The sequence below is a fragment of the Thalassophryne amazonica genome, chromosome 15 (genome assembly GCF_902500255.1).
Source record: "Thalassophryne amazonica chromosome 15, fThaAma1.1, whole genome shotgun sequence".
NCBI lineage: Eukaryota > Metazoa > Chordata > Actinopteri > Batrachoidiformes > Batrachoididae > Thalassophryne > Thalassophryne amazonica.
The window spans coordinates 72,865,817-72,877,898 of NC_047117.1; the positions used below are offsets into that span (position 1 = coordinate 72,865,817).

The 12,082-nt window shown below is 41.3% G+C and overlaps 1 protein-coding gene across 7 annotated transcripts in view; it reads right to left on the bottom strand.

Moving 5' to 3' along the window:
• Positions 1-1,145: 1,145 nt before the first annotated feature.
• Positions 1,146-12,082, bottom strand: part of slit2 (slit homolog 2 (Drosophila)) — a 251,610-nt gene continuing 240,673 nt past the window's right edge. For 6 of the 7 annotated variants that reach the window (XM_034189373.1, XM_034189374.1, XM_034189372.1 and 3 more), the window contains 6 exons: positions 8,921-9,161; positions 8,708-8,838; positions 8,465-8,619; positions 6,766-7,123; positions 4,817-5,031; positions 1,146-2,891 (listed from right to left, as the gene is read on the bottom strand). In XM_034189373.1, the coding sequence (XP_034045264.1) occupies positions 2,635-2,891; positions 4,817-5,031; positions 6,766-7,123; positions 8,465-8,619; positions 8,708-8,838; positions 8,921-9,161 (1,357 nt within the window). In that variant the 3' untranslated portion in view covers positions 1,146-2,634. Of the gene's footprint in view, positions 2,892-4,541; positions 4,586-4,816; positions 5,032-6,765; positions 7,124-8,464; positions 8,620-8,707; positions 8,839-8,920; positions 9,162-12,082 lie in introns of all 7 variants that reach the window. The other variant, XM_034189376.1, reaches the window with a different exon arrangement.

Consider the following 12,082-nt stretch of genomic DNA (forward strand, 5'->3'; position numbering starts at 1 on the left):
AAATAGCTGTTGTAAAATACTCACTTCCCTCAGCTGTACTTATGAGCTACTACTGGTCAGACTTTGTTGGAAATGAACGTGTATGAACTGGCGCTTAGCTTGGGTTGATTTGACTGTATAACAAGAAAACAATGAATATGGTGCCCAAAAGGTGTAGGCATTGATAAGCGTCCTGCCTACACCTTATTTTATTTTGGGCACCATATTCATTGTTTTCTTGTTCTTTCTTCCTGTAACTTTTTTTGTTTGTTTTGATTTTGTGGTCTGTAAATGAGTATTTTTTTTGTAAGCACTGGTGCCTAATAAATTCAATTGAACATGCCTCATTGCCGCCCAGTATCGCACCCCCATTTTTGTGACATGGTTTTTTCATTTTGCTATTTATAATCCTCCCCCTTGTCTTAATTCTAATCATAACCATAGCGTAAGTCTGTCCCCTCCCCTGGCACAAATTGAAATCATGCCCTCTCACAAAAAGTGCCCCCGTCACAAACCCATAGATTAATGTATTTTTTGTAATGCCACCACGAAGTGCCGTGAGTCTGGGTTGCACAATTGCCACATATCTCCAAATAAAACACAGTTTCCATGATCCTCCTAATTGCGCGGGCTATTTAAGATGTAATAATTTCCCAGTTCCCCCCCCTGCCTGTCAACACTGGTTGCTGCCACATCACTGCTGCTGCTGTTAAGCTCCTCCTCCATCCCAGCATCCAAGTGTGGACTCCAATCAGGGGAAGAAAATGTCTCAAATCATCAGTCTTTGACATCCTAAGCAAGCATGGGGAAGGGAGTGATGATGATCAGAGCCCATCTTCTACGTCAGTTCACTGACTGAAATACACCTGGTCAAGGGGAAAATTTCTCAGGGACATTCAAGCAAATATTAGTTGTGCTGTGTGTACATTTTGTTAATATGAGAAAATAAAAAATGGATTGAAATGCTTGAACCAGGTTTTTTTTTTCCTTCCTATAAAAGATGCATGTTGTAGTTGTACAATCATTCTGCTTAAGAAAAAAAGAAGGGCAAAGAAATGATTCCAAGCTCAACATTCACAACATTCATGTCCACATTGAGTGCATGTAAACGTCTGACCACCACTCTATTAATTACTACTGACAGAAAAAGGAAAAGGTGGAAAGTGTGAGGTAAATATTGTGTTTAATTAACAAACATCAGTCAGGGAACTGACATTAGTCTGGGGATTGGAGGGTAATAGAAAGCACAATGCACGTGGTTCTTTTTTTGGGGGGGGGGGGGGCATATTTATCTCTTACACAAGGTGCCCCTGTACAGTAGGAGCAGGAAGCTCAATAAAACATACGGATCATGATCCAAGTCTACGGTACAAAAACTTAGCAGCAACATGTTAACATCAGGAGACCAAGGGGTGAACGAAGTAGTTTCATTTAGAAAAAAGTCACAGTATTCTTTAAGCATAAGTTTGTTAAAAATGTAAAAACAGTTCTAAGCATCCTCTAGGGTCAAAGCTACTCACAAGATTTCTGTGTGAAATACATAGGCAGGGAAATTATCTATACATTTATACTCTAATATAAAGACTTTCTGGTAATGGCACAGTACAAACTCCCAGGAAACGAGACAAAAATATACAATGTCTTCACGTCACATTTGCAGATTAAAATGTAACTAAGGTCTCTGGCAAGCACAATAGTTTCAGTGATCCAAAAACAACTTCTCTTCAAAATAAATGACACCATTTTGTTAGTTCAACTATCTTGATTATGTCTTTTTTAATACAAAAATAAGGACAAATATAAATTAATATATATTAAAAGAATCAGATTGATACGTGGGGATCTACTGAATAAGTATAGGTGTGTATGATACAATAAATACTTCATTCATGAATGGGGTAGATAACAGAGTAATGTATTTAACCTGGCAGGGTAATAATGTAATGTATAACTCTTTACACAGGTGAGAGCATTTGTACGTGTCTTTCAGTAGCTGTTGAGAATGTCACAGGTTGTGAATGTTTGCGCAAAGATGTTTGTCGGTTTGTGTGCACACAGTCTCAGAGGGTTCAGGAGGTCCGGAAAGGGAGACTGCAGACTACAGTGATGCGTTCATGTGTTGTACAGGGGGTTATCACTGCCCACCCTCTCCCGTGTCTGAATTCAGCTCCTCCCAGTGGTGAGTCTGTGGTACTACCAGATCAGGTTACTCCTAAAACACACAACTTGGGTCAGGAAGCAGGAAGTCCTCGAGGAAAGAGGCAGTGGCAAACTGTTGAAGTCATCGTTACCAACAAAAAAGAAATGGGTGTAAGGGGGGAAAAGTCCAACTGTTATTTTTTTTTTTGTCTTTTTCTCCACTTAATAATAAAAAATAAGTCTGTTTTTGTACTTTACAATACAATTCAACATCCCCACCGAGGAAGCATCAATCATCAGTCCAGCACTGACAAGAAAAGAAACTTTTTTTTGTTTTTTTTTTTTAGTTTGTTTTCGGATGGTTTCAGGGTTGGTAGCAGAGTATTTTCAAGACGGAACTAGACCTCGGACAGGGGTCAGGGATGGAATAAGGTGGGCAGGAACACAAAACCAATCTGGCGAAGAGGAAATCTGCTGAGGGTGCTGTCTCTTTTTTTGTTTTCCTTTTAATATTTTTTATGAGGAACACTTTGTACAGCCACATTTCACCACCTTTTCCACTTCCTGGACGAAGGAGGAGCCATCAGTGCACTGGAAAGTGTATTTCCTCCGTTTGCTGCGGAGGGGGGTGCAGCAGGTGTCCTGTCCTTCTGTTCCCCCTGGGCAGCTGCCCCGACATTCTAGACGGGAGACCTTCTCCTGGGTTTGGCACGCCGCGTAGCCTTGCTGTCTCTGGTAGACATCTCTGACCCGTTCCCCGCGGCAGGCCACCTCTGCAGGCATGAGATCAAAAATAGTTATAAGGCTGCAACCAACTAATACGTTCATAATGCGCCCAAGGCCCCAAATACCTCATTTTAACAAACAAGAGTCAAAACAATTATTCAACTATTAAATTAAACCCCAACTATACTGGTAATCGATGAATAGTTTTGAGTCTTCTTTCTTAAAAAACTGTCCAAATGATCTGATTTCTGCTTATAAATATGAATGCATTCTGGTTTCTTTACTCCTCTCTGACAGTACACTGAACATTTTTGGGTTATGGGCAAAATAACTCATTTGAGGACATCATCTTGAGCTTTGAGATGCTGGATTCAGAAAACGATTCAGAAAATAATCAACAAGATATGTTACGTTACAAGCTTTTCTTACATACTTGTCCCATGACTGCCTTTTAAATTGTTGGCTCTTTGTATCCATAATATGGTGGGACACAAGAAAACAAAGGAAAATAAATCCATTTTATGACAACATATTTCAATGTAGATTGGAAGTTATTGATATAATTTCTGGTTATAATGTACTGCTAAATTAACCAAAGGATTAATGATTAATTGATTTCATAAATAAATATTAGTTCAGCCCAAGCTTGCAAAGCAAAATAGAAATGTCTTTGTTGTGCCATTTTTTTTCACAGCTACAGTGAGACAAATAAGTATTTGATCCACTGTCGATTTTGCAAGTTTCCCCACCTGCAAAGAATGGAGAGGTCTATCATTTTTGTCGTAGGTACACTTCAACTGTGAGAGATTTCAGAAAATCACACTGTATGATTTTTAAATAATTAGTTTGCATTTTATTGAATGAAATAAGCATTTGATCACCTACCAACCAGCGAGAATTCTCGCTCTCACAGACCTGTTAGATTTTCTCCTATTCTACACTCTTGCCTCACTGTATATCTGAAAATAGAACTGTTTCTAAAGCAGAATAAATTCAAACCATTAACAGTTTTGCCTATGTGATTCTAGTAACATGTTTTATTTTGTGATTAAAAATACATTTTTTGATGAGATATTATTAAAAATTCTTTTAATCATCACACATCTGAACCCTTATTAGAATCTGCTCTAAAAGTGAAGGGAATCTATTCTCATCTCACTGTCTCACCAAGTTTGGTGAAAATCCTGCCGACAACCCAAAAAATGGGGGAAAAAATAAAATAAAAATGTAATACCAGAGAAAGAGATAAAAATGCCTGTTTCCATTTTCCATAAGCCAAGAGGATTATGGAATTTGACAATGACAAAGAAAAAAAGAGAAAGTCCTCATACTGAAACTACTGTAACCACTACAGGTCGGCAATGAGCCTTAATGACATAATGAACATGGATAAAAAAAAAATGGACAATTAATTTCCATTGACTGATGCAGTAATCAACAAATCATTTCAGCTTTAAAAACTACCCACTGTATTATTTTACAGACATAAGGACATACCATGATTTGAAATGTCCAGACAGAACAAGAACAGTAAAAACAGGTCAATGTTTCCCTATGAGGGACGATGAAAATGGAAAGATGCAAAATAAATCTAAAAGCTGAATGGTGGTTTGGGGTAAAGGAATTTTGAGTGGAGGGACGATTAGAGATGAAGTGACAAATAAGACTGACATGAAGAGCTGACCAGGCAGTCTCACCTGAGTCACCCCCCGTGTAGGATTTAGAGGAAGCTCAGGAGATGCTAATTTGAAAAAGTCAGAGGATTAATGCAGATACAGATACATCAAACAAGCAATCAGAAAGAAGTAAAAGGCAGCAAAGCAAAAGTTTGGAAGAGATTAGCTTGTGTTAAACAGATTAAAGTGTTTTCAGCAGAATCTGAGTAATCACATTAGACACTTAAAGCTGCAAAAAGACAAATACCACGTATACATGACATCTGAACATGCATATTCATTTTTTTTCTCCTCACCTCTGTCACACGTCTCTCCCGTGTATCCACTGTTACACTCGCAGTACGCTTGTCCCAAACCCGATACTCTACATCTGCCATGTTTGCAGAGGGCCATAGTGCAGGGGTTGGCTACTCCCTGGTCCTGCTCATCACAAAGGACACCAGTGAAACCCGGCTGGCAGCGACAGGAGTAAGAGTAGGAGTTGATGGGAAGGCATGTACCGTGGATACATCTGAGGAAATAAAAATGAGGTCAGATTTGCAACCGTCCGCCTGAAGGTCTGCCGTTACTTGTGCGCTATTGCATGGTCATTTTTTCTCAGACTGACATTCACAGATGGTTTTTGACTGCATCATATATAGTACTAGAAAGCACAGTAGCAGTCCCTAAGTGGAAACACATTTCCTCATTTGCACTATTTTTTTTGTTTCACTCTTTTCCACCTCAAATTCAAATTCATCCAATCAGCTTTGTTGCACATGCAGCAGGGCAACGCTGCAAAGATTGAGATGACTGGAAGTCAGCACATCTGCATCATTTTATTACTCATAATTCTCTGGACTGGCCCAAGGCTGTGCACGTGCGCAGTGGTGCAGAATTAATGAGGACTTGTGTTGCCGAATGGTTCACCAAGTTTTAGGAACAACAGACTCATGATGAGAAGCAACTGTGGTCACCGGAACTCTCGATTAACGACAAGTCTTAATAAGCAACTTGATAGGCCTTTCTTATTTATTTTTTTATATTTAAAATACCAACATGGTCCTCATCTGTATCCATCAGAACCCAATATGTCACAGCTGAATATGCAATAGTTTTTATGTTATGCTACTGAAATTTTGCCTGACTACATTTATCCTATGCATATTCTACTAATCACAGGGGAAAATAGTATTTGCAAATCAGCATCCTAATTACCTTTCTTGTTTGTTTGTGTGTTCTTATTTGTGTTGTGGCTGTTTGACCATGAATATACAGGGCCCTATCTTGAAGATCTGTGGCGCACGCTCTAAAGCACATAGAGCAAGTGCATTTTGGATGTGTCCAATACAATCTGGGAGCAGATTAAGGTTTAGGGTGCAAAGGGGGTGTATTTAGACACTTAATTAATCATGGGTGTATTATGATCATAACAAGAATTAAACCAGTTCGATTGTCATCTGTCATTCCTCTTAAACAATGCCAGTCAGATGGCTGACTCAGGTCAGAGGTTTTTTTGGCAAGGAAGTGAATCTGCGTGCATGGGGGTGTGCATGGGGTCAAAGTCCGTGAGCAGATCATTTATCGCAGCAGCCACCAAAGCTCCCTGAGGTGAAGCAGTTAAACACTTTATTACTGCGTCACCACCTCTTCAGTCTCCATACACCAGATCTCCTGCATCCCACTGCACCATCCCATGGCCAGCCCTATCTTTGTGCTCCCTGTATGTGAACCCAGGATGGAACACATCCAATGTAAAAATATGATACAAACCAGAATTATTGGTTTTGTATTTTTCCATTAGTTTTTACTTTTGTTTGAAAGTATTGTTTTCAATTTTTGCTCTTCGTTTGATATAGGACAAATATTTGCAAATGCACACATCTGTGTGTGCAAGCAGTGTGCATCGTGCCCCCTCACCCCCATGTAAGGTATATCAGAATATTGCACATTGTAAACAGATGAAAAACTCTGCACTTCTCTACGGCACAGTCTCTTTCTGCTGCTTCATGATGACAATGCATCATCACTGCATGCTACTACTGTAAGACCAACACCCTTGGGCACACCGATGTTAGGGGGTCATTGAGGGCTGATTTGAGACCCACTGGTCTAAGTATCAGTGGTCCACCATGTGTTGTTATCATGAGCTCAACAATGTGTCCACACACAGAGACTAACTCCAGCATGATATAAAATGTACTTCAGACTAAATCTGGGTCAGAGATGGTCATAAAGTGGCACAAAAACCTCTTGAATCACTCACTTGTTGCCTTCGCAGGGGTTATTGACCTGCTGGTCACACAGTGCTCCCGTCCAACCAGGGTGGCACGTGCAACTGAAGCCACGGTGCCCTGTTGGGTGGCAGTCACCTTGGACGCAGGCACCTCTCTGGCAGGGCTGACAGCCTGGCTCGACCCCATGTCCCAGCCACCTCCCAGCAGTACCATGTGGAGCCCCAGATGTCATTGTCCCAGTTCCTGGTCCCAGCCCTGCCCCTAGATCCTGGAGCTTCCCATTGATGTACAAATTACGGAGGCAGCCGTGGAAGCTGGTGCCATTGCGTCCCCCAGAGCTCTGCTGCAGAGCTGACAGACCCCCCAGAGATGCTTGTTGTGGCATACCTGGAACAGGACGAGAGTGATTAGAGAATGCAGAGCATCAATAATGCAAGCACTAATTTAGCAGTACGCCAAGTGCTGAACATTGCAAATTTTGTGCACGATTGCAATATGAGCTGCACAACAAAAATCATAAGAAGATGAACATTAATTGAAATGGGGCTGTAAGAAATAATCGATGAAATAAAAAATAAAGTGCAAATGATTTTCCTGTAAAATTTATTAATGGTAAGCAATAGATTAAACAATAAGGTTTAAATGTTGTATATAAATCGATAAGTGTGCTGTATATGCTATTTGTTTGACCGTGCTGACTCCTGTGATGCCTCTGGGAGGTTCTTCCAGAATCAAGAAACTTTAACAACAAAAAGTGCTTAACCACACAGATTAAACTGATAAAAAACAACTTTATTCTTTAAGATTTAACTGCACATTCACAATAGTATTTACTATTTAGTCATATTTACCAAACACATACAAAAAAAATCATGTGACTCACAATGTCCATTAAAAATATCTTAAAACATCAATCTATGGCAGTTAATTGAACTTGAGCTGTTCTGTCTTTCTAGTCAATAATTTATAAAAGTTTTCTTACTGGAGAAAAAAATAAATAAAAGAGTTTTAATTTCACAGAAGGGCTGCTAATAATGATTTGACCAGTAGATGTCAGTATTGCACTTCAAATAGTCAAGCTTTTTCATTCAATCAACATTTATTTATAAAGTGCTTTACAGCACCGACTGGTGTCCAAAGTGCTTAACATTAAAAACACAAATTCACAAAAATAAAACACATATAGAATAAAATTTTAAAACAGCACATAAAAAAAACATGTTTGTGTTAAAAGCCAGTTTAAACAAATAAGTCTTTAACTTGGATTTAAAAAGTGCTAGGTCAGGAATAGTACGTAACTCAAGAGGTAGCTCGTTCCACAGTTTGGGGCCGGCTACCGCGAAAGCATGATCACCCCAGCGTTTATATCTTGACCTCCGAACATCTAAGTAAAGCTGGCCAGATGCCCTTAATGTCCTACTGTAGGTGCGCAAAGTTAAAATTTCAGACAAGTAGGGGGGTGCAAGGCTTTTTGGAAACTAACTGAATGGGAGTCAAGACTTAGGCACAATACGGCACTTAAATGAGGCACAGTTTGATGTCATCGTATCTAGCACCTCTCTGTTTTTTCTTTGGTCAGAATAAACCACAAATATGACTATAGATAAAAGAGGAAAGCTACCTAATGTGCAAAGCGAATTTTTGAAGAGTGACTGTTTGGGTGGCAGCTTTGGGTTTAGGCGGTCGTGCACTGTAGGTAATATTTAGCTGGTTTGTGTATATTCTTACCTCCCAGGTAAAGTGGGGAATCTATGTTGAGTGTGGACTGTTTGTTGATGGAATTGATGGATTTGGGTGGGCCGCCGTCGATGGACAAAGACAGAGTCTGGTCTGTTGCTAACAACTCCACAGCGTGAAAGCTACCATCATTCACTGTCTCCACACTGAGAGGGAGGGAAAGAGATGGTCACCATATCTGTGCCGTTTATCATGTCACTGTTGCACAGATGAGCACACTGTTGGAGTTTGCACCTATATATAGCAGATGGAGGGTAGGAACCGGTGTCATAGCTGACCCGGAGGCGGCCCCTGTACAGCTCCATGGCAATGTGATCATTGTCACCTTTATACAACAACACTCCACTGTCCTCATCGGTAGCAATCTGAAAACAATGCAGGATACAGTGTGACGAGGCTTTTTGTTTTTCAAAATTCAATACTTTGTGTGTCGGAGGGTGGGCACACCTGCAGGCTGATGTTCGTCTGAGGTGAGACCAGACTAGAGGGAAGCTGCAGATACGACTCCCGGTCGACAAAGTTGACGCTAACTAATGTCTCGCAGCGCTCACCCTCGTACCCGTGCAGACACTGGCAACGGGGGTCCGTTCCCATGACGACACACTGTGCTCCATTGAGGCAGTCGTGGTTGTCGCATGGGCTGGTGCGTGGAAGTACCATTGGCGGAGAGAACTCGCAGAATAACCCCCTGTAACACATTCATGCACATACATACATTTGAACATTAAATGCCACTTATAAAACATAAAGGGTAATGAAGTCATAGAGAGTTGACCTGTGACTGTTTCTTTTTTAAGAGCAAAGATTTGATTGTAATATCCAGAAATAAACACATGGGGGAGTGCCCAGGCTTTACAACGGACACAGAAAGTGAGACGACAGCAAGTACAATACCTCTAGTTAGTATTTATGGTGTGATGGTGGAGCCTCCTTGGGGGGGTTGAATCTACGGTACAGCATATCTGGATGAGTGGTAACACTCACATCCAAAATTCATAGGGAATCTTTTAAATCTTTGAAGTCAAAACAATGCAACAACTTTTCTACATTATCACCTCTGCATTGCACTTTTTTAAAAATTAGACTCATTTATCTTTAAAGTTATTGTCTTTGCCATGGAGATTTCGTTTTCCCTGTTTCTGTTCGCTGCTTGATTTGAGCAGGATTAATTTTGACTGCTGTCTGGGTTTGAAATAGATGTATTTTGGTGTTGATCTACTCAAAAGTGGTGTTGCCAAGAAATGTAAACGGATTTAAAAATGTAAAAGAGAGAAGCAAGTTTCATGAAATGTGATGAGAAGGTTGAGTCTATCCTGGAATACACACCATGACATTTTGGGGTGGGATCAGAACATTCATTAATTTTCTGCTGCTTAGCGATGTTTGAGTCACAGGTGCAGTATCCCAAGCTCATCCTACACTTCTCTAACCTTGGTCAAGTCCTCTGACCATTCCTGTGGGAATCCTGAGGCATTCCCAAGCCGGCTAGGAAATATAACCCTTCCGGCATGTTGTGGGTCATACCCGGGAATTCCTCTCAGTTTGACATTCCTGGAAGCCCTCCCTAATGGAGACGACCAGGAGGCATCCTCACCTGAACTACTTCAGTTGGCTTCTTTCTATGTGAGTTACTTTTCCCCCTTTAAAGGACCTGTCTCACGTTTTTTTTAACGTCCCAGACAACATAAAAGTACTCATGATTGTGTAAGTGTCTCTGCACATATGTGCTAATAATTAGTGATCTCTGATGTATTTTATTCCTGTCTCTCTCAGCGTTAGCAAGTGCGTTTCGAGAAAGCTTTTCACTTGGCAATCCTCTGCATTTTTCAGTGTGTGACGTCTTAATTAGCAAAAGAGAAACCTCTCAATGACTGACAGACAGAGGGAAACAAACTCAAAAGTGATGGTTCAGATTTACAGACAGGAGACGATGCGCTTCACCCTGAAACTCTTAACTTTTTCAGTGTCGGATTTTGGACTGTGGAGACGAGCTGTTTACTGAAGCTGTGTACATGGAGGTCGGGACATCTGACACTGTTTTTAACAGGCTGCCTGGACACAGAGATGGATTTGTACATTGGAAAAACTCAGAATACATTATTTCCAGGAATTAATGGACATTATGCCACGAACGTGAGAGAGGCTGGAGCCGGCTTTATGCGTGCGCATTTCTTTGTTTGTGTGGAGTTTACATTTGGAAAACAATATAACACGGTGAGTCTGGCATGCTCAGCATTTTACCCCTTTTGTTGTGTTTTGTGGCAATTTATTTATTTATTTTTTGCTTTGAGGAGTTGGAGTGTGTATGTGTGTGTGTGTGTGTGTGTATGTGTGTGTGTGTGTGTGTTGACATGTGTGCATTGCTGCTTGTTGCTCCTCTCAGCTTGCTGTGAAAAGGAATGTCTCCAAGACTGGTCTCCCAGCAGCAGATTTATTTTTTATTGATAACAACACTCATAATTAATCATGCACAAAGCTGAATCTGGAGCAGAGATGGTTATTGACAGGCTGCGTTCATGACTCATGGCCATGCAGGTGCACAGAAACCATCTGCAGCTTTTACTGTGACTGCATCAAAATGAACAGTTATCACTTAAAAACGAGTCATCATAACACGACATCACACTTATGTAAACTCTGGAATTAATCTATGCCTCCATTCTTAATGTTATCAGCTACATTCCATTGAAGCTCACACTGGGGCGCTTCTAGTTGCGATGTGAATTGTCAAAAACACCCAAGTACTCACGAGTACTTTTGTTTTCAGGCGCCTTCGTAGGTGTTTGCTGCGAATGCTGTATACTTTGAAACCGGTCAAGGAAGTCCACAAAGTAATCCCGGTGTTGTGAAAGTGTAGGAACATGGACCCACAACAGGGGGCGTTAAATGAACGGGCAATGGATAAGCCAAACAGTAACAATTTAATGTTGTGAAGTGCACAACGGAATACAGACAAATACAGTTCTTGGAACTACAAACAATTATATGTTGAGTGACGTGTGGGCAGGCTTGAGGATAGGAGACGTCCGTCCAGAACCGAGCCGGATCCCACATGGCCCTCACCACCAAGGGATCTGAAGAACACCAGAGCTGCCAAGTCCTGGATCCCCAGGTGGCCACCGTCTCCAGCTGTCAGACCTGGTACTGCTGGAAGAGAACAGAAACAGAGTTGATGAGTGTGCGTTCGCACACTCAGTAATCCCACAGTCTGTGTTCTTTTGGGAGGGAGCACCTCCACCTCCAATCACACACTCGTGCAGCTCCTGTCTAACCACTTATCTGGTTGGGGTGTGAAGCGAAGCCGTCGCTGATCACACCAAACGCCAATCCCACAGATAAGGCAACACTTACAGGAAAACGGCTGCAAAGAAGTTCAGACTATAAGTCAGTGTTAAGTTCAGACACAGCAGAGAACATTACCTCTTATGGTAGCTGATTTCTCGGCGAGGAGGTGGAGTTGCAGTCCGGCCTTTATGGTGATGGTGATGAGTTGTATGAGTGACAGCTGGTGCTGATGATGAGTGACAGCTGTCACTCCCAGTGGCTCCGGCACCCTCTCGTGCTTGAAGCCCGCACTCCAAGCAGGGCGCCATCTGGTGGTGGTGGGCC